Source organism: Amphiura filiformis, chromosome 2 (assembly GCF_039555335.1).
Source record: "Amphiura filiformis chromosome 2, Afil_fr2py, whole genome shotgun sequence".
Taxonomy (NCBI): Eukaryota; Metazoa; Echinodermata; class Ophiuroidea; order Amphilepidida; family Amphiuridae; genus Amphiura; species Amphiura filiformis.
The window spans coordinates 58,016,913-58,040,733 of record NC_092629.1 but is presented as its reverse complement, the minus strand read 5'-3'; the positions used below and the strand labels follow the sequence as shown (position 1 = coordinate 58,040,733).

At 38.0% G+C, this 23,821-nt stretch overlaps 3 protein-coding genes across 10 annotated transcripts in view; 1 reads left to right on the top strand and 2 right to left on the bottom strand.

The window, feature by feature from the left end:
* LOC140146451 (uncharacterized) overlaps positions 1-8,612 on the bottom strand; it is a 79,516-nt gene extending 70,904 nt beyond the window's left edge. The window contains exons 1-5 of the mRNA XM_072168310.1: positions 8,596-8,612; positions 4,816-4,869; positions 4,383-4,440; positions 2,601-2,718; positions 2,051-2,372 (exon numbers count right to left, since the gene is read on the bottom strand). The gene's annotated coding sequence lies outside the window, so the exon portion shown is untranslated. The remainder of the gene's footprint in view (positions 1-2,050; positions 2,373-2,600; positions 2,719-4,382; positions 4,441-4,815; positions 4,870-8,595) is intronic.
* The window catches only part of LOC140146443 (uncharacterized), a 122,663-nt gene that overhangs the window by 29,131 nt on the left and 69,711 nt on the right, over positions 1-23,821 (bottom strand). The gene's annotated exons all lie outside the window — the stretch shown is intronic.
* Positions 18,712-23,352, top strand: LOC140171690 (putative nuclease HARBI1). The gene is given in 4 exon segments (XM_072194987.1): positions 18,712-19,406; positions 19,677-19,769; positions 22,664-22,807; positions 23,337-23,352. Coding segments are annotated over 4 exon segments (948 nt in total).

The following is a 23,821-nucleotide window of genomic DNA, read 5'->3' as shown; positions in this document are numbered from 1 at the left end:
CTAGTGTGACTCAAGAGCCACTAATTTCAGGCGGTGGCATCTGTCTTTGATGACTTCTACATGGCATTTGACGTCAAACATATTTTTCATTATCAATTAGTTGTTTTCCATGTTTAATCCAATTGAACAAACTTTAACATTTGACCTCTAGATGACCTTTGATCTCAGATGACCTCAGATTGACTTATTTATGTTGCACTCATTTCAAGGATGATTTGCACCAATTTTAAATCCAATCGGGATAATATTAACATTTGGCCCCATTTGACCTCGAATGACCCAGATTAATTTTTTCATGTTCCCCTCATAGAAGGATGATTTATACCAAGTTTAAGCCAAATCGGGCCAGATAATATTATCACTTGACCCCCATTTGACCTTTGACCTCGGATGACCTCAGTTTGACCTTTTCCGCCTTTCCCTCATATCAAGGATGATGTACACCCAGTTTGATATAAAATTGGATCGATTGAGCCCATATTTATTGGTCAAGCTAATATTGGACGAGACGTAATCGAGTCCAATATTTTAAAACTCATAGCGAGACCAATAAATAGTGGGCGTAAAGCATCAAATTTTATCATTATTATATTTTGGATCCAATATTTTCACACACTTTGATTCGTCTAGTTTAGCACTTGACCTTTGACGACCTCATTGCTTTTTTCATGGTCCCCACATATCAAGGGCTATTTGTACCAGGTTTACCCAATGATATAACATTTGACCACCTCGGTACTGCCCATGCTGTTCTCCCGCACTTGCCCCCATCACCGAGCGAAACAGGTCTCGGTACCTTTACCTGGTCCACTTAAATAGCAAATCCACCCCCCCCAACCGATATCCTCTCAGATATCTTCTCAAACCACACCACTAGACAATTTTAGACTTGTCCAGTTTGGCCCACATTAGTGGAAATGGAGCAAAATGATTATTATGATAACTTTCTCCCCGTGTATTGTTAGATCCATTCTCAGGTCCACACTGTTACCATGGTTACAATTTTTGAATTTGTTAAATAGTACCGTAGTATACGTAACCGTAAAACGTCGTCTAGCATATATAGTGTTTTTGATGAAAGCTAAGTTCATACGAAACTACTAAATAGGCCAGTACAAAATATTGGTCTTACAATAATACTTGCTCGTATATGCTTGGATCTGTCATTTATTTGCTCAAACTCCATAATGACACCGGGATTAATTTAGCTTTCATCAGAAGCACTCTATATGCTTGTAGACGAGGTTTTACGGTATGTGCATGAACGCAAAGATACAAAAACAAACGATAAACGCCTCAAAATCGCGTTCACGTGCATTTCTTAAACAAAACGCGGTTATTAAGTTTCCCACATCCTAGCCGCATCTTCGACGGACCTGGAGAGAGAGAGAAAGTTAAGCATGGTAAGGAGCCGGGGAACGAGCAAAGGAACGAAAATATGTCTTCAACCTCTTTCTTAAAACTCCTCACCTGGTTTTGGCTTCACCAGAGGTTTTGGCTTCACTGTTGGTTTCGGCTTAACCTGGGGTTTCGGCTTCACTTGAGGTTTTGGCTTAACCTGGGGTTTCGACTGAACTTGGGGTTTCTGCTCAGCTTGGGGTTCTGGCTCAATCTGGGGTTCTGGCTTAACCTGAGGCTTGACAGACTTTGGCACTTCAGACTTTCCATCTGGTTTGGTTGGTTGTTGCTCTTGTTGGTGGAGTCCACCTGAATCAACTGTATCTGAAATAAACACAATGCGGAAAATATTTGCATTTAAATCAGACGACAGTGCGGTAATACATGCACTTTAAGGATAAGGGTTAAGTAACACAAACGTAAGATCATACTTGCCATTGTACGTTTCAAATGGGCTATGGATATAATACTTAATTGGTTGATTGATGAATTGATTGATTGATTAATTGATTGATTGATTGATTTACCATTTTACGTTTCGCAAGATTTTCTTCTTCTGTAAGTATAACAATGTTTGGTCTAAGCACTATTATCAAATGACGTTACCATTTGTGCAGAAATCATTTAAAAATGTTTGTTAAAGTTTGCTCACCGGTGTTATAGTTGTATTTGTCCTCTATGGGTTTGACATTCGTTTTGTACAGGTCGGGTACACGTTTTTGAGACTTTCTCTGAACGGTTCATATCCTTCCGGAGATTTATTTTCAAGGAGGTCAAATAATGCATCCAGTCTGTCTTCCTTCGGTTCCTTCTTGATTGCCATTTTCTCTTCCTTTGTCAATGTTTTACTACGTTGAAGATCATCCAGTATAAAGGTAATTGGCAATTGCTCAGAAGCCAATGACTCTTTCACGTCCATTAGGATATCGTCTACTGTGCCCGAACCAGCCATGTTTTGTTCTATTTGAAGCAACCTGAAATTAAGTGATGCAAGTTATGACGGGATAAAGATTTGTTTTAAATACGGAAGTTTTAATACACTTTAATATGAAATATTGATCAAACTTGTAACAAACCAAACATGTTGTACGCCTTAAACCCAAACTAATACTGTAGTACAGAGCGATATAGCACACGTCACAAAATGTACCGACCGCCGCGGCGGTCGTATAGCTTATTATTATGTCTATAACAATACTCACCTATATTAAAGTTTCTATAGCTGGATGATACCAGAGCAGCAGGGGAAGGGGAGGGTCCTTCCTGATGAAAGGTACCCCTCCCCCTCACTGGTGATTTCTTTCTGTGGTCAGATTATATCTGGATAGAAGGGAAATATCAAAATATGAGCTTATTTTCATATGATTTATCCATAGAAAGAGTGAGAAGAAGAGGGCTAGAGCTTATGAGACAACTAGAGAGATTGATAAAGAGAGCGGGAGAGAGAAAGGAGAGACAATGGAATGGGCTATTCCAGAAAATAGGTGCACACCCCCTATAGAGGAGTAACTTTTCAATCTAAGAAATGTCTGGATTTCCAAGTCTGCTTTCTGAAAACGACTGGAATTCCAGTTGCCAATGTTGCTGGAAAAAGCTTGGAAATCCAATCAAATGCAGGAAAAATCACGGAAATGTTGAAAATGAGCTCTCAAATTGCAGATTTCTGATTTTGAACTATTTTTCTGTCGGATTTTTTTGCCTTTGGGCACTTTAAAAGTCTGGATTTCCAACAGTCACGACTGGACAAAAGTCCGGATATCCGAACTCCTCTATAGGGGTGTGCATCTATTTTCTGGAATAGCCCAATGGCGATATAAGAGTGGCAGACAGAGGAAGAGAGATGTAACGAAATTGCGCATTTCACTCCACGCATAGGCTGATACAGAAATTGATTTTTATCGAAAGTAGCTATAGGCCTATAGCCTGTTTTTTTTGGGGGGGGGATCATTTTATAATAATACTGCCCATATCGCTACGCCTTTGACAACATATTCAAATGTAGAAAGGTGTTGTATTTTTTCCTATTACAATGACGTAAACGTGTAAAATTTCATGTAAGCAACTTTAGTAAATTATGGAGGGTTAAGGGAAGGGGTATGAACGTTTGGACAGTATTTATTTTGGGACATTAGAGCACATCAGACATATCGAATTGCATTCTGAATACGAAGAATGTCCTTCTGATATCAAATAATTTTGATTTTTGAAATTCGCAATTTAATACAAATTTTATGGCAAATCATGAAAAATTGATATTTTTGATATTTAACAGTACTCGAAGTAAACTTTATAAATCTGATGATTTATACTTAAAGTGTATGTAGGTGGGATGAAAAGCCGACGATCAATTGAAAATGTTGACCTTTCGTATTGAATATATGGATTTTTTCCCAAAAACACACACACAAAAAGGTCTTTTGGGAAAAAATCCATATCTTCAATATGAAAGGTCAACATTTTCAATTGACCGTCGGCTTTTCCTCCCAGCTACATAGGCCTACACTTTAAGAATATATCATTAGATTTATATAATTTACTTCGAGGACTGTTATATATCAAAAATTTGAAAAATATTTTTTTAATTTGTCATAAAATTTGTATTATATTGTGATTTTCAAAAATGAAAATTATTTGATATCAGAAAGACATGCTTCGTATTCAGAATGCAATTCGATAGGTCTGAGGTGTTCTCATGTTTCACAAAAATACTGTCGAAACGCAATAAACGCTCATTCTAGATCCCTTAAGACCAAGTATAGTTAGCACCATAAAAACGAGGCAACACAAACAAATTAATTTAGACCATTTGATCACGTTGACATATAGATTAGTCTTAGATTGTATTATGTAAAATTAAATACTAATAGCAAATTAATGTTCCAAAGAGAACACAAGCAAACAATACAAATGATGCTAAACATAGTTGGTAGGACACCTTCAGAAAACTTTCACTGTAATGTAATAAGGACGAGAACGTTATTTACCTGTAAATGTCTCTTGTTTAAAAATGCACCAAACAACACAAAGAAATATACCAACAATCTGAAAAAGAACAGAGTAAAGCAATAAGTCTTCCTTTCTTCTCAAAGTTCTTTTGTTCTTTATTTTAATTTTTTCTTCATTCCGTTCGGTCGTTCTTTTTTCGTCCTTTATTTTGTTCTTTCCTTTGTCTTTATTAATTTTAATAGTATGCATAATGTGATATATCTTCCAAGGAATTGCTTATAACGAATTTCCTCCATTTTTAAATCAAGGAAAAACACCAAGCTACATCTTTACAAGGTCACAGTGGTAAAATATTGGACACCACTGACGAGTTATTGCCAAAATATTTCCTGGAACTAAGTTCTATAAGTTTAACGTAATTTTTTAAAATCATTTTAATATCATTTCTCAACAAGCGAATACTTTACTTACCAGGTCACTTCGTGTGATCTACATTGTGGTCGGTGCGAATTTTTCACTGTTTACCTGAAGAAAAAAAATTATCAAATATATTCCATGTAGTCCGGTATCGGGAATTTAATGATGACCCCCACGGACTCTACCAAACCAACGTTTTACACAGTGGCCATCGGGCCACTGTGTTCTGGCTCCTAAGCGTTCTTCTTCTTCTCTGAGACCTCATAGTTCGTGTATATTCTTGGACATAGCTCAGCCGTGGTATGACCGATTTACACTAAACTTCATCAGAATGACCACTGACCATGTCCGCACAAGTCATATGACTTTGACCTGCATTTGACCTTGGACCTAGATATAGGGGTCAAAAACGTGATTTTGCTATGAATTCCTTCTTCTCCCACAAACTACATACAATGATCACGTGACTCGGGCAAATGAATCACCGTTGGCCAGTCCTCAAAACTTATCGAAAAGATTTGAGGTCAAAGGTCATTAAGGGTCATTTCCGGTCAAAGTCTAAAAATATTCAAAAAATCACTGTGTTTACAAATTACATAGCAGGAGTCGCCATTAGCACACATGCATCGCTACTAGTCAGGGTCTTTAGGATGCCTACAATTTTGGGGTCAAAGGTCATTAAGGGGTTACTTCCGGTCAAAAACCAAAATTATCAAAAATGTTCAAAAAAATTTTATCTCAAAATGTAAACAGACCAGAGTAGGCCTAATATAACCATCATACATGAATCAGTGTTACCTGATGTATGCATGGTATTTTTATTTTGAGGGTCAAAGGTCATTAAGGGGTCACTTCCTGTTTTTAGTTAAATAATTTCAAGAATTTTTATCTCGACAACTGAACATAGTAGAATTTTTTAATTAAAATTGGAACAATGCATTTTGTCGGTACATGAGGTTTTTTTTTTTTTTTTTTTAAAGGTCATTAAGGGGGTCAAAAGGTCAATCAAAAATTAAAAAAAAAATCAAAATCCATGTATAAGTTCCGATTAAGCTGAAATTCACCAGGAATATTTCTTATGATATCCTAAGCACAATGTAAGAGCAGTTGACCCCATCCGTGACCCAGGGGTCAATTCCTGATCCAAGATTACTAGTATAGAGGTCAAAGGTTAACCCTGGCCACTGTGTTTTGATCTAGGGCCTATATATAGATCTAGTTTTAGCTTCCTTTTATGGTTCTATAACACATTCAAAATGTTATCAAAAATAATTCCCGGCACTCTGGCCATATTTAAGGTTACCTGCGACATACCGTTCTTGGCGGGGGAGGGGTGGAGGGTGGTCAGGTTTTTGGCCACACAGGGCAAACAATTAAAAATGCTCCAAATTTTAACGCAAATGGTCTCAAATTGCTCGTCATGTAAAAACAAGTCAAATAAGTAATTGTTGGCACTGTCTAAAAGGTCAATCCCCATTACAGCCTATTGACCACAACCTATGTTGTGATGTTTCCTAGGTAACGAAACATCCTACATTGTTACAACAATTGTTGTTTTTACATGACAAGCAAATTGAGACCAATTTCGTTGAAATCGGAGCAGTTTTAATTTTGGACCCTGTGTGGCCAAAAAAACTGACCCCCTCTCCCCGCCCCAGAACGGTATGTCGCAGGTAGGTCAAACTTTTTCTGAATCCTTGCAATGAGAGGGATAATTTGGTGTGCTTGTTAACCAGATTTGAGCAACTTTGAAATTTGACCACTGTTTTGACCTTTAACCTTGAATATGGCCAGAGTGCCGGGAATTATTTTTTGTTAACATTTTAAATGTGTTAAAGGACCATAAAAGGAAGCTAAAAAAAGTTGGTTTGGTAGAGTCCGTGGGAGAGGGAGGGGGTCATCATTAAGTTCCAGTATATACCGGACTAATATGCATGTTTTATTGGTAAAGAGCATGCGCAGTGGGCTGGTTATGGTAACTCTAACGAGTAATGCTGGTTCCAAACTTTACTGTCGCCTGCCGCTTGCCACTATGCCTCTCTGACGACGATTTTGCTTCAATGCGCATATGGAAGCGTAAATCTATCATTTTGAGCAAAACCCAAAAATCGAACGCTACCCGAGTTTCGACAGCCCATAATTTCTTGGGTTTAGATCTCAAAACTAAAGGAATACCTCAGCAAAACTCAAATCAGGGAGCGATTCTAGGGTTTTGCATTATGAATGGACAGCAATAAAAGGAATAGCCTCCGAATCTTGGGTTTAGCAAGGCAAACTCAAATCTGGGTAGCGATTCTAAGGTTTGAAGCCCATTCCGCAAAACCAGGGTATATCCTCCGAATCTTAGGTTTAGCCCCGAAAAAAATCAAAGCGGGGAGTAATTTTAGAGTTTTGAAGCCCATTCCTAGATAGCAAAGACAAAACATTTTCAACATCATTCGCCAAAGGTTTGAAAAGGTTGCCAGAAAACGTTTAAATGTCGGGTTATACAAAGGGCATAAAACGTTAAACACTCAAAAACGTTACTATACTGCAAATATTCTAACATAATGTTATTTAAGTGTTGAAAAGTATTTGGCAACAAATGTTTGCCAAAAATATTTAACAATAACATTTTGAAAACATTTAAAAAATATTTTTGTAGCGCATTTTCATACAAAACGTTTTAAAACGTTTACATGAACCCGACATTTAATGTTATTAAAACGATTTTACCTAAATCCAAAATCCAAAATATAACCTGTTAAAACGTTTAAAAAACGTTTAGTGTTTGCTGGGGGAATAGTCCGCAAAACCAGGGTAGGCCTATAGCCCCGAATTTAATAGGTTTAGCATGGTGAAACTCAAATTCGGGGAGTAATAACCATACCGGTAGTTATTCCTAGGAATGAGCTTCAAAACTCTAGAATTGCTCTCCGATTTTGCAGGGCTAAACCTAAGATTCGGAGGCTGTACCTAGTTGCGTGCTATTCCTAAGAATGGGCTTCAAAACCCTAGAATCGCTACCCGGTTTAGAGTTTTGCCTTGCTAAATTGATTCGGAGGCTATCATGGTATTGCTGCCCATTTTTCGGGGCGAAACCCAGGTATAGCGACCCGGGTGAAATGATACACGATGCTTCCATTATGCGCAGTCGCACCAGAAACGCTAGCGGTGATCAGTGGCAAGCCGATATATCGATAACTCCACCGCATTGCCCAAAGCGGCGGATAGCTTGGAGTGGAATGCAAGTCAACCCGGGAGCGCGCCCGGTGCCAGAACAGAAAAAGTTTTGGCGGTACTGAGCGGCAGCATTGGTTTTCATAGTCATGCCGCTGCCGGTGCCATGCTTATATGCCGCTAGCGGCGTGCCTCGCCGCTTACAGAACGGTACACGGTACAGCGACATGATAAATTTATAAACTCGCACTATATTGTACACGAGAGCGGCCTCTAGGCACCAAAAGACATTAAGGATTTTGTGAAAAAAAGATAATATAATAATGAGAAGTATGAACACGACTTTAAAACATCCGATATAATATAACGCTAAATGAAAAGAAAAGAATGCAAGACAAAAAATCAGAGCATGCCATATGCATCAACTATAAAACACTTAATGATATACGCAAATGAGAATAAAATCACAAATTATACAGAATGTCATCCATTTAAACAAACATAATAAAATACAAAATAATAGATAATATCATATTCTATCAGGTGGAAAAGGGACACAGTTCTAGGAGCGCACAAACGTTTGTAACGTGTAATGACAACAAAATGTTAAGGCCTATTCTCATGAACACACCTTTGAATTAAGCACACAAAATAAGCATAAAAGCTTCAACTTACCACATTTCCCTCCTCACAGCCAGGACACTGCTGTCTGATGTCGCCAATTCAGTTCTCCTTTATAACAGTTTAAAGCTCTGGAATATAGAAATAAGAACACAAATTAACTTGGTATTAGTATTGCATATTGGGACCCTATGATCTGAGGATGGGGCATGCAGCGCTACTGAAAACATTTTTTAATCAATGATTTACCCTCTCCCCCTCCGGCAATAGGGGCTCAAATTCCGCCACTGAAAAGTACCGGGAATTTTACAAGTAAAATCGGGTCCAGAAGGCGGCTTATCGACTCTTCCTACTGGACAGAAGTGTAACCACATACCAACTGCAGCATGCATAAACTTCGTATTGACCCGTTTTAATTTCGTTGTGGCCCTAACTCAGAAAATATAATAAATTACTGTAAGGTGGCAAATTGGTAGGCTAAAAACGTTTACGGTTTTATTTCGGAAAACAGACTTTTGCGAACGAAGAACAAGATCCTACTACAATAAAACGTCAAATTTTATTTTTGTTTACGTTAAGGGGGTCAAATAAAGTTTATTAGTTCCAAAAGCACTGAAAAGGCCTTTCAGCCTAAAATAACAATGCCATATTTTTCACTCGCATACTCATTTTTGTCTCATGCTCCGGTCACTGCATCAAAATATAGGCCTACCTGTACATATTTATTATTTGTCAACCTCACAATAAATCAATTACGGTATGTCAATAAGGATTGCAGATCAAGACTGAAATAGAATGTCAATTATGTGCTCAAGACTGTTTATCATCTCATATACATTAATTGTGTACTCAAAAGGGTCAATGTCATTTTTGGAGTTAACATCTCATTTACATAATAATGACAACAAGCATTGACCTACCACACTTCTGAACATGTAAGCATGCGCGTATTTGGGGGGCTTTGGGGGCCCAGCCCCCCGGGGTCAAAGCAGGGGGCGGCAAAATCGAAGGGGTGGCGGGAAGAAGAAGGGGCGGCAAAAAGAGGGGCGACGGAAGAAGAAGGGGCGGAAAAAAGAATTAGTAAAGAAAAAGGGCGGAAAATGTGAAAAATTGTACTATACATCAAAATGTGTTGGCTTTGGGGCGGTAGCGCCTATAAATCTTTTTTTTGTTTTGTTTTTTTTCTTCACTTTTTCAAACGACCGTAAAAAAATTGGGGCAACCTTTTCGGGCTGTTGAGGAAGGGGCGGCAAAATTGGTTTTTCTTCATGCCCCCCCCCCCCGGGGGAAGGGGCGGCCACGGTACGCCACTGAAAGGGGTGTAATAATGACCACACTTGAACATGTAGGCCCCCTAATGTTGACCCCAGCATTCATGTGTCATGTGTCCACTGGAGTGAGTGGTCATAACCTGATGACCATCATTTATCTGACTATATCAGCTACACAAAGGCAATGATTAATAAAGACTTCTAAATTATTCTTGCACTTCTGACTTCTTGAATTCTGACTTCTTGAGGGGCTGTTGGGAACTTTTCTTTCAACTGAGTAGTTTCATCTTTTCATGAACAGTGTCATCTATACGTACTACATGTATGAAGATTTTGATTAAATAATTTCCATGATGTGTGATTTGATTGTATGAACAGTGGTTGATTAAGAGCAGGGGGCTGGTGGTTATAATCTTTGTACCAGAGATGTAAGTTTTCGGGAAATCTCCTGGGTTTGTTTTGGCTTGGTTTTTTCTCGGGCATTTTCATGCTTTTCACAGGAGTTTTTTCGTGGCTTATATCTTTGTAGTGTGTCCCCATCAGTCCCAAGTACAGGGAATTAAAAAAATAAGATTTTGATTGTAACTTTTCGAGCTTTTTCTCAGCAATCATGTTTGAGCTGTGTGTGGACCGGATTTGATGTATATATCATTGACAGTTCTGTCAGAATGTGAATAAAAGTTGTGTACATCTGCTACATGATGTGTACTTTTTAATCCACCTTGGTTTCTGTTTGTAAATGAAAATCTCACTTCACTAATCGCATCAAATAGAACAGACCCAAAATATCAGTAATCCATTAACCAACCACGTATTGCAGTGACCGCGAAAGATGGTGACCGCGAAGCACGGGTGATCGCTAGTTAGATAAATTACTATTATGGCATTGCATCTTCTCTGGGTATCCAAGTCATTAAAGTCTTGTTGGAACAAGCCGGCATTAAGCGGCATTAAGATAAATTCGCACACTGGGAAATTTATATGTTATAAACCTGTATTAGAAGATGTATCCAGCAAAAAGTAGTTCATTATCGAAGGGGAAAGGAAGGAATTTGAGGGGCTCATTTGGACAATTTCGTGGTGTTTTCTATACATTTGATTACATTTCCAAGCCTTTTCCAGTGACATTGGCAACTGGAATTCCAGTCAAGGAAGCAACCCCGAAATCCAGGCGTTTCTTTTATTGAAAATTTACTCCTCTATTGGGGTGTTCACTTATTTTCTGGAATAGTCTAATAAAATTCAGATGAACGTGTAGAAAATTTCGTTCGCTGTAACATGTTGGGGGGTGTGTGTGTTTTTTTCCCCATCAGGAAAAAATCACAGAAAATGGCTATAATATGGACAAATATTGTCGTATTTTGAGGAAAATTACACATTTGGGGCAAAATTGTCAATTTTAGGACCCTCCGAGTTTCGCTTTGCCCCTCACTTGCCCCCAGAAAAAAATCACGCCACTGAAACACACGGAAAATAATTGGAACATGTTAGGTTCTGCAATTTTACACCAGTTAATCTGTTTCAATTTGCAACTTTTCAAGTCGCATAAAATTCCATTCATTTAATTTCTCGATCATTTTGGAATTGTTTTTACACAAATTGGATATCACACTGCAGCTAATAAACTTCTGATCATATTTATATCAAATTTATTGGTTTTATTTAAGTATGTTCAGAGTTATGTCAACCTAATCAAGTAGGAGCCTTTTTTGGATGTGTCACTTGATTCAATAATTTGAATATTGCAAAACCAAGTCGGTTCATGTCAATGCAAATTAAGCTCTAGCTAAGAAGTATTAAAAACAGAAATATATCTTAAGTGTTACAGCAGCAGATGATTTACTACATGTCTACATCAAACATACATTGTCTATATGTACAGCTTGTACAAAAATTATACATAGAAAATCACCCTAATTCTGGAGCAAAAATCGCCCATTTTGAGCGAAAATCACACATTTTGGGCAAAAATGACAATTTTTAGAACCCTCCTGAGTTTCACTTTGCCCTTACTTTCCTCCAGAAAAAAAATCCTGGTGCCGCCACTGAGACACATGGACTTCATATCAGGTTAATTGGAAAATGTTAGGCTCTTCAATTTTCCACAAGCTTTTAAAGTAGGGGCCTTTTTGGATGTGTCACTTGATTCAATAATTTCACTGCAAAAACAAGTGTTTATATTTAAACACCATATTGTGTTTATCAGAGCAATACTTAATAAACACAAATGGTCTAACATAAATTCAAATTAACACTTGGTTATATTACAAACATTAATGTTTGTAATATAACACCAAGTGTTAATTTATGAACATTAGTGTTAGAAAAATTAACATTAGTGTTAGACCATTAACATGAATTATGTGTTTATTAAGTGTTGCTCTGATAAACACAATATGGTGTTGAAATATAAACACTTGTTTTTGCAGTGTTGAATATTGCAAAACCAAGTCGGTTCATGTCAATGCAAATCAACCTCTAGCTAAGAGTTGGTCGAAGCATAAAAACATTGATTTTCATTATCTAAATCAATATATTATTCAGATTCTTTATTGATATTCACCTCACAAAAGGTATAATCAAAAACAAACTAGAAACACTATATACATAAATACAAACAAGAAACTCCTTAAAATTATTGAAAAATAACACTTTCATGTTTTGGAAAAGTTCATTCTACAAATTATATAATTTGAAAACTTGCTTGATTTTTTTGTTGTGAATGAGTTATGTACGTTTTACAAAAGTGTTGTTGTTTCAGCCCTCTTTACAACACAACTCAAGAATCACAGGACCTACAAAAATATATCTGTGATATTTGAATTCTTCTACTCACTACCATTCGCAAGATGATGTGAACTAGCAAGTCGCTAACCTTAAAAATAGTATTCGTATCTTAAGGGATGGGGTATGAGCGTTTGGACAGTATTTATTGTGGGACATTTGAGCACATCAGACATATCGAATTGCGTTTTGAATACGAAGAATGTCCTTCTGATATCAAATAATTTTGAATTTTGAAATTCGCAATGTAATACACATTTTATGGCAAATGATTAAAATTGATATTTTTGATATTCAACAGTACTCGAAGTAAACTTTATAAATCTGATGATATGTACTTAAAGTGTATGTAGGTGTGATGAAAAGCCGACGATCAATTAAAATTTTTTGACCTTTCATATTGAAGATATGGATTTTTCCCCAAACACTAAATTAGGTCTTTTGGGGAAAAAATCAATATCTTCAATATGAAATGTCAACATTTTCAATTGATCGTCGGCTTTTCCTCCCAGCTACATACACTTTAAGAATATATCATTAGATTTATAAAATTTACTTCGAGGACTGTTATATATCAAAATGTGAAAAATATCAAATTTTAATAATTTGTCATAAAATTTGTATTATATCGTGAATTTCAAAAATGAAAATTATTTGATATCAGAAAGACATTCTTCGTATTCAGAATGCAATTCGATAGGTCTGAGGTGCTCTTATGTCCCACAAAAATACTGTCGAAACGCTGTAAATGCTCATTCCAGATCCCTTAAATGTTACAACAGCAGAGGATTTACTACATGTCTTCATCAAACATACAACTGTCCATGTACAGGATGTAACCCAAAAGTTATACAATTTGGAAAATAGTATTAGGTAAACATGTCACTTATTGATTGTATTAAATTTTACTTGGTCGTCAAGGCAATTTCTTAAGCTACTACAAAAGCTTTGTTTCAATGAAATCGGTGGTCTACAAACGAGTATATTGCCAATTGTGTAAAGTAGTCCTACAATTAGCCTGGGACAATTTCTTGTGTTTGTGTAGCAAAAGTGACTGAATTGAGTTGAATCATGAATCATCTTAAGATGGGCAATTTTAAACATTGGGGCATTTGAGGCAGTATTCTAATTTACAAATTTGAAAAAAATACCATGTTATTTATTTACTAATGTCAATAAATTAAGTGAGAAAAAAATCATGAAAATGCTTTGCCTTTGTTCTGAAATCTTTGACGAAGCATGGAAGTTCATTTTACGCTGTACAAACTTGATACGTGTGAACATGGTGAAAAGTGACCCAACTCGGGCGATTAAGTAAAATCGGGCACAGCACTTGAACCTTAACTAGGAAAGAAACCAAGTAAAGGTTTTCTGTTAGCCAAGATATTACTGATTGTAATGCATGTCACATTTACACCATGACTTCTTTTTTTTCTGAAAACCAAAAATAAAGCCCGATTCGTTTTCTTTAGTTAATTTAGTATAGCGTTTGAGCCCGAACTAGTAAAGAAACCAAGTTAAGTTTTTTGTTAGCCAATTTATTTACTGATTCCACTACATGTAACATGATTACCATGATTTCTGTTATTTTCTTCTAAAAAGTAAAATTGCAATTGTATAATTTTTTACTGTCACAGTCTGTCACTTTTACTACACAAGGACACGAAAGTGGCCGAAGCTGTTTTACTGACTCTTTTACATAATTGACCATATCTTGTCGCTTGTAGACCACCGATTTTATTGAAACAAAGCTTATGTAGTAACTTAAGAAATTATCTTGACGATAAAGTAGAATTTTTAAATACAATAAAATAAATGGCCTAGTACTATTTTATAATTTTTTTGTTACACCCTGTAGAGTACATCGATTGAAATATATGCAAAAACATGTTTGAATACCAAACCTGTCTAAATCCTAAACCTGTTTAAATACTAAACCTGTGATGTTTTTTTTAAATCTAGAAACTAACAGTGAAGGCTTAATTTGAATAACATAAACGCAACATACCTTTATGATTCTCCAAGAATTGCGACCTGATTGGTTCTCTGCAGAGCTAAAATTGACCCAGTCCTTCGGCTTGTAACGCCCTACCGCGCTTGGTTGCGAATCAGACACTCAAGCCCCTCAGAGTGAGCATCATATAGTCAGTTAGTTGGAATCGTAATGCGTATCAGATACCTCTATGTTTCTCCAAGATTTGCGAGCTGTCCCAATCGGTTCCTAATTGTCCCTTCCTTGGAAAATCTCTGCAGGGCTAAAATTGGCAGACACTCAAGCCCTTCAAGGCGAGCATCAAATATAGTCAGTTAGTTGGGCATCAGAGTGGGTATCAGATACCTATAATTAAGTTTCTTCAAGAATTGGGACCTGTTCCGATCGGTTCCTAAGTGAAAATCTCTGCAGGAGTAGAATTGGCTTGTGACGCCCTCAGACACTCGAGCCTTTCGGCGAGCATCAATATAGTTGAGTTAGTTGGGCATCAGAGTGGATACCCAGTGTTCAAGCAAATCCTCTTGCATATACTCACTCAATGAGACGCAGTCCTACGAAATGAAATCTGGAAAAATACACCAAGTTATATAGAGTCAGAAAACATAATAAGTCATTATACCCGCATGCGAAGCATGGACGGGTATATTGCCATCCTGTGGTTTCCTTTCCTTCTCCTCCTTCCATCAAACATATCATTCTGTCAAGGCTAGCGCTAAAACTACAAGGGCCCCATATGTGGTACACTTATGGGCCCTCCCCGTAGAAGGGCCTTTTGCCCATCTTGGCCCCAGGGTCAAAGGTCACGGGCCCCAGGGGCCCAAATGTGAAAATACAAAGCACGCCATTTCTCATCAAATGAAGCGGCCTCAGGACCCTGAGTTGGTACACTGATAGCCCTAGGGGTACTCTATATATACAAATATACAAGAGCCCCATATGTTATATATTATGGACCCCAGGGGCCCAAATGTTAAAATATGGTGTAACAGATTGACAAGCCTAACTCTAAAAGTACAAGATCACTAGGGCTCATATGTGGCATATGTATGGGCCCTAAGTTGCAGATGTGCCTTTTGCCCATTTTGGCCCCAGATGTACAAGGCTGGGGGCCCCAGGGGCCCAAATGTTAAAACAAAGGGCCGGCCGTTTCTCAGCAAATAAAGTAGCTACAGGGTTCAGATTTGGAACACAGATAGGTCTTTAGTATTATATTGTCATATGTATATATAATCCCCATAGTTTACATAATATGGGCCCCAGGGCCCCAAACGCTAAAACATAGGGCCGGCCGTTACTCAGTAAATAAAGCAGCTATAATGCCCAGCTTGAGTCTACTGATAGCACTTGAGAATCATACTTTAACATATGTACATGAGCCCCATAAGTCATATATATTGGGCCCCAGGGCCCCAAATGTTAAAACCAAGGGCCGGCCGTTTCTCATCATATAAAGTAGCTTTATGGCTCAGAGTTTGTACACAGATTGCACCTGAGAATTACATTGTTATATGTACATATGAGCCCCATATATCACATAATATTGGCCCTGGGGCCCCAAACGCTAAAACATAGGGCCGGCCGTTACTCAGTAAATAAAGTAGCTACAGTGGCCAGCTTGAGTCTACTGATAGCACTAGAGAATTATACTTCAACATAATTATGTACATGGGCCTCATAAGTCAAATATTATGGGCCCCAGGGCCCCAAACGTTAAAACAAAGGGCGGGCCGTTTCTCATCAAAGAAAGCAGCTTCCGGGCTCAGAATATGTACACAGATAGCACCGGAGAATTATATTGTTACTAACACCCACACACCCATCCACCCCACATACGTAGGACTAAACAGACAGATCGTATTATATCATTGGAAATACCAGCGTGAAGCGTTAAGGCTGTTCCAGTTAAATTACATACCCATTGGCTGTTCCATTTAATTTACATACTCCCTCTGAAATGGCCCCTCAAAAGGCTGTTCCGTATAATTTACATACTCCCTCTGAAATGGCTGTTCCATTTAATTTACATAATCCCTCTGGAATAGTTTCCCCCTAATCATATTGCATAGCCTCACTGTGAGTATTAAGAGATACTGACAACAGCGACCTGGAGAGTAAGAGAGACAACACCCCTGGGAGGGACTTTTTACAATTTCTTTATTTTAAGCGCTACGACAGTGCAACCTACATTCAATTAAAGCTTGTGACTTGGACTTTCACTTTTTACACATTTTCTGCCCAATTGGGCGACTTTTTACAATTTCTTTATTTTAAGTCCTCAGCAAAAATAAGGACTGTAAGTTTGGGTACACCGATAACATGCGGGTATAGCCGTATTTGTGTACAAATATATAGCCTTCTAGTTGTTATTTGTGACGCAGTATAACTTTGATGTCAATTCCCACGGTTTTCAAGCTTCCCTGTACTTTATCTGTCATCCTACACACTTCTTGTTTGTGGCAACTTTTCTTCCAGATCCAGGGTTTAAGCTCCTGAAACTCCTGAATTGTTCCGCAACCAGGAAACAATTGACACCAAGGCTTTCCACCCTCTGGTATTCTCTTTTCAAAACTTGACAAACATGGTAAAACAATTATGTATCAATGTCTGTACTTTCTATCTTACACACTTCTTGTTTGTGGCAACTTTACTTCCAGATCCAGAGTTCAAGTTCGAAACGCCTGAATTGTTCCGCAACCAGGAAACAAATGACACCAACGCTTTCCTCCCTCTAGTATTCTCTATTCAAAACTTGACAAACATGCTGGGAATAGTTTGTGTTTACTCAGCAAACACAAAATTGTTTTTTAAAACGTTTTAAACATGTTATACTTCGGGTTTTGGTTTAGATAAAAACATTATAATAACATAAAATGTCGGGTTATATTAATGTAATGGAAACGTTTTAAAAAACGTTTCGTTTGAAAACACACTGCAACAATATTTTGAAAATGTTTTCAAATTGTTATTGTCAAATATTTTTGCAAAAATTTTTACCAAATATTTTGCCAACACTTAAAGAATATTTGCAGTAGGTTATCAACAAATGTTTTTGAATGTTATGAAAACGTTTCATACCCTCTATACATCCTTTATATAACCCGACATTTAAATGTTTTCTGGTAACCTTTTCTAACCTTTTGCGAATGATGTCGAAAATGTTTTGTGTACCAGAGAAGATGAGAAAAGTGTCTCATCATGATCTTCTTTGCTCATGCATATATACATTTATTACAACCCGCTCCCGTCCCGCTGCATCTATACGCAATCATTCAATGTACATCTTTGCAAGACCACAACTACGGTATATACTATAGGATGCTATATACTATAGGAGGCTGCTGTACTATTATAAGTGTCTTAATCATGATAATTAGGTGCTTAGGGGGCCTGATGCAAAAAAACAAATTGACTGTGGACAAGTACCATTGCCCCTCCCCAATAACTTGGTGCCACCTACGCCCCCCCCATGCACCAATATCTAAAATTCTACAATCTTCCGGAGACTCTGAAAGCCATAATGTACGATTTCCGTCCAATTTTAGATTTGTTAATCTATACTCAAAATGCTGAAATAATACTATACAAGTAATAACTGTCGAGAAGGGTTTCTGTCCATCGCAAGGTAGGGCCTAAAGTGAAAGAAACCCTTCTTTATTTTGGCCGTTTAACAAAATGCAGTTCTATGGGATGGAGGACATAAAGTCATAATATGACTTTATGTCGTACTTTGCTTTGTTGATTTACCCAGCAAACACAAAAACGCTTTAAATAAGTTATATTTTGGCTTTTTGTTTAGGTAAAAACGTTTTAATAACATTAACATGTCCATTTCACTAAACTCCTAACCCTTCGTAACTCACTTCGTAAGTCCCGAAATCGTTCGTAACTTGCAAAATCCGACGTAAAGTTACGACGCTTCGTAATTTCCATTTCACTAAACTTTTACGAAGGGTGACTCTTTCTTAAATACCCTTCGTAAGTTAAGAAAAGTTACGAAGACATTATACTAGACGTAAGTCCAACGAAGCTTCGTAAACTCTGTATGGTAAGTATGGTAAGTATAATTTCGCTCCAAATAGGCATACAAAACATATTTCGGCCCCAAATTAAACGTACATCAAAATGGCTGCCCATTTGATGTACATCATCAACGCGAGAGCATTAAAGAGAGAAAGAGTGTTCCGTGATCGTACCAATCCATTTGATTTATACGATGACAACAAGATGTATAAACGTTACCGATTCACACGGGCCGGTATGATGTACGTGCTAAACATACTAGTGCCAGAACTAGACCAAAGGAGACAAACTTTGAGAAGTCATGAAGTAAATTCACGGCTTCAAGTCTTCATTGCCCCGAGATTCTATGGTTCGGGGTCGGTATACACAAGTGGATCAGACCATCACGGTGTCTCGGAATCAACCGTTTGTAGAGTGATCAAGGTAGTGACAGACACCTTAGTGGAATTGAGAGACGACCACATTGTATGGCCTACTACAGATGAAGAGATTGCAGCCAAGCAAGCAGAGTTTTACGCCCTATGTAGCTTTCCACGAGTGATAGGAGCAGTAGACTGTACTCATGTCAGACTGGACTCATGCCCCTATGGGGAGAATGAACATGTATATGTAAATAGGAAAGGATTTCATAGCATCAATATTCAACTCATCTCAGACGCCAAATACCACATCATTAATGTGGTAGCACGTTGGCCAGGGAGCACACATGACTCTAGAATCATTCAGAACAGTGATATAGGTCAGGCGTATCAGAGAGGGGAGCTGGATGGAAGAGGAATAACACTGCAAAAACAAGTGTTTATATTTAAACACCATATTGTGTTTATTAGAGCAACACTTAATAAACACATAATTCATGTTAATGGTCTAACACTAATGTTAATGGTTCTAACACTAATGTTCATAAATTAACACTTGGTGTTATATTACAAACACTAATGTTTGTTATATAACAAGTGTTAATTTATGAACATTAGTGTTAGACCATTAACATGAATTATGTGTTTATTAAGTGTTGCTCTAATAAACACAATATGGTGTTTAAATATAAACACTTGTTTTTGCAGTGTGCTCTTGGGGGACTCCGGCTATGCACAGAGTCACTGGCTAATGACTCCATTTGCGGATCCCGCTACAGCTGTGGAGAAAGGATACAACAGGTAAAAGATCGTTTATTCTTAAAAATAATAACTGTTGGGGAAGATGTACATTGTAGCTTTGTATAAAATAATGACCCTAGAAATCAAATATTCCAATTTAATAGTCATAATAGACGCACTATGGTCACTTTATTTCGACCGGGTACAATGCATGATGGCAAAATTTACTTGCCACACTCGGTTTAATCTTAAATAGAGTAGCGTTGTCAAAGTTTAATTAAAGCAAGGCATGATTTTGATATAGATAGATACCCCCTCCGCATCAATAAACAGCAATGAGACAAATCTTTTGCCCTAAAGTAGGCCTCTATTAAAGGTTTTTTTTTCATGTTTGTTGCTTCACACACGCAATGAAGCCTGAATTGTACCAAGATACGTGAAAAGGCAGGAAGGTCTCGGATGCGATGTCACCATTTTTGACATCGCCATTGAATTAACACGTATAGGCCTAATTATGAAATATTCACAAACAAAATATGGTTTGTGGTGTCAAAGCAAATAATTTATTTATTCTAAAACCTTTTGGGTATGATAAAGTGTTCCACTGATGTATACATTGTTTTTCAATTTGTAATTATGATCGTGTATTTTGAACGGGCTGTCAGCCTTGTAGTTTCATCAGCCTAGTATGTCACATGTCGCGTGTCCTATACCGCCTGAGAAAAGGAAGACATTTAAAGCACCCTCTCTTGACTATTCACGGACATCTAAACTTTCGTGCAATCACAATCATTAAAAAGTTTTCTTCTCTCAATTCCAACGTATGATGGCTCACTACAGTCTCCCCAACGTAATAATCTTGAGAAACGAAACATTCAAGCGGTGTATGTCATATCAGATTTCATGTTGTTACAACTGCGTCGGCGGTCTCATATCATAATAATTATAACGTGATAGGTCTAAAAAGAATAAAACACCAGTGGCTCCGGAGGGGCGGGGGGGCTCCAAAATTTTGGTGGCTATTGGTAAGTACCCCCTCCCCAATAACTTAGGCCATGCAGGCGCCATTGCCCCCCCAATAATTTAGCATCTGCACACGGACACAAACTGCTATGCAATGTTGACAGAGATTTTTCACAGGGGGGGGGTCATATTCGTTTATATGACTTCCTAGTAGGAATAGGCCTACTGGGCCCTTTTGAACTAAATATATTCATTTCATCTATAAAATAAACCTTTTATCTAAAAAGCCACTCTCACGTCAGTGGTGTTTATGTCTATAATTATTTTTCAAATACTGTAAGCGTAATAAATGTTATGCACAATCATCAGTGGCGTAGAGTTATAGGGACAGCATAAGCCCCCCTTCCCAATCGATCTGAAATTTTTAAAAATACCACAGGAAAATTGCCGAAAAAGGCTTGTGCCTGCCCCCTCATCCGCAGACCCGGAGGCCCTCCCATTCCCCCTCCCCATCATGGTCGGTTCCCCAGTGTGATGTCCCACACTAGTACGCCACTGACAATCATAGACGTAAATCCCAGGGGGTGTGGGGGAACTTCTGAATCACCCTCCCAAAATTTTGATAAGGGGTGGTGGGTCATACAATCATCCCCCATATTTGGACATTATTATGTTTTGATGAATCCAAGTTTGTGAAAATATTGGAGCCAACACATAATAATGATAAAATTGGATGCTTAAGCCCAATATTTATTGGTCTCGCTATGAGTTTTAAAATATTGGTCTCTACTACGACTCGTCCAATTTTTTTTAAACTCATAGCGAGACCAATAAACATGGGCTCAATCGACCCAATTTTATATCATAGTCGGGCTGATTTTATTTAGCACTAATCTAAAATACATGTCATATCATATGTCAATGGAAGAAATTCTCTTTCAGGGCACATGACATAGAAGAAGCTAGAAGAGGATGTGTGGTAAATCGAATAAGTGAATGATCAACTCGCGGCAACTCAACTCCCATTTTTTTGCGGAGAGGAGAGATAGCCCCAAAAGTAACTTGAGCCCAAGATAATAACTTGCGAGTAACCATGGTAACTGAATGCCCTAGATATTAACTTGGGGCAGCCAGATAGTAAATCGGACCCCCGGATAGTAATATGGGGTCGGACATAGGGACTGTTCAGTGAACAGTGTTCACAAACACTTGTTGGGGGGCTGATGCAAAAAAAATTCATCGCGAAAATATTTCGCCCCCTCCACTTTTCAGACCTTTTGACATGAAAATTATGGATCAACCCCATAAAAAGCATATAAACTAAATTTTCCCATGAAAAATTGTGGTAATTTTTTTTCAGGGCCCCTTTTGCATCAGGCCCCTAACAAGTGTTTGTGAACGGTTCCTTAGTATCTTGGGGTCCAAGTTACTATCTCGGGTCTCAAGTTAATCGGGTCTCCAGACTCGGGGCCCTGTCCAACTATATCGGATCCGATCTTGGACTTCCAAGTTATTATCTCTGGGCCCAAGTTAATTACTATTAGGACTCCAAGTTAATATCTCGGACCAGCCTAACTTACTTCTCTGGGTCCTGAGATAGTAACTCAGAGCACTGAAATATCAACTTGGACCCCGAGATAGTAAGTCGGGGTCCCGAGAAAGTAAGTCCGGCCTAAGATACAGTGGCGGTGCTACGGGGGGGGGGGGGCAAGTTTTCTTCCCCCCCAGTTTGCCATCCCCCCACTTTTGAAGAAAAAAAACCCTAAATTACGTAAATTCCCACATTTTGCAGCAAATTTGCGCAAAATTTGTAGATTTTGCCCTCCCTGAAATTCACTTTGCCCGCCCCCCCCCCCTTCCGAAAAAATTCCTGGTGCCGCCACTGCCAAGATACTTACTGGGGGCATGAATTAACCTATCATACCCTGCACTTGTATTACATTAAATCAATGTCACTAATATAGACATGCCTTTTCATTATTCTCTTTCAGAGCACACAGGAAGGGACGTGTAGTTATTGAGCAAGTCAATGGGTAGATCAAGCAGAAGTTCCCGTGCATAAGGATGGCACCAGATCGCGCCTGCAGAGTGATAGTAGCTTGCTCCGTGCTATTCCAAATAGCCAAAGTTACGGTGTCTGATCTCCGCCAAACCCCCTTTTATAATTCATCTCCCCAAATTTTCAGTTTTCCCCTTTTTCAAATATTTCCCCCTTTTAACTTTCCCCCTTTTCAAATAGTTCCCCCCTTTTCGACTTTCCCCTTTTCAAATAGTTCCCCCTTTCGACTTTCCCCTTTTCAAATAGTTCCCCTTTTCGACTTTCCCCTTTTCATATAGTTTCCCATTTTCGAATTTCCCCCTTTTCATATAGTTTCCCCATTTTCGAATTTCCCCCTTTTCATATAGTTCCCCCTTTCGAATTTCCCCTTTTCATATAGTTTCCCCTTTTCGAATTTCCCCCTTTTCATATAGTGTCCCCCTTTTCGAATTTCCCCCTTTTCATATAGTTTCCCCCCTTTTCGAATTTCCCCTTTTCATATAGTATCCCCCTTTTCGAATTTCCCCCTTTTCATATAGTTTCCCCCTTTCCGAATTTCCCCTTTTCACATAGTTTCCCCCCTTTTCGAATTTTCTTTTCACCTTTTACATAATACCATTTTACAGATTTTTCCCCCATTAATAGTTTCTCTCTTATTTTTTTATTCCCTTTTTTTTACTCCCTTTTTTATTCCCTTTTCACGATGCGTAGGCTTTACCAGTAGGCACGGACCATCTATAGTACCGTGCATTCACGTCCCATGTACTTCGATATTGAAATAGGTCCGGCCTACACGTTGAAAGCACGTGATTGGCATTTAAATGGCATTTAAATATCAGCTCAATTGGAGCATTTTTGACAACTTGACCTTTGACCCCTTTATGACCCCTTAATGACCTTAAGTGAATATTAAAATATTTTAAACATGTTTAGAATGTCATAAGCATCATTGCATATAAATTTCAGCTCGATTGGAGCATTTTTGGTTAAAATGACATTTTTTGACCCCTGTGACCCCTTGGATGACCTCTGATTTTAGGAAATATTTTTATTATATTCTTTACTTCTTTCTCTTTTATTTGACACCACTTGGGGGTTCATACCTTCGTGG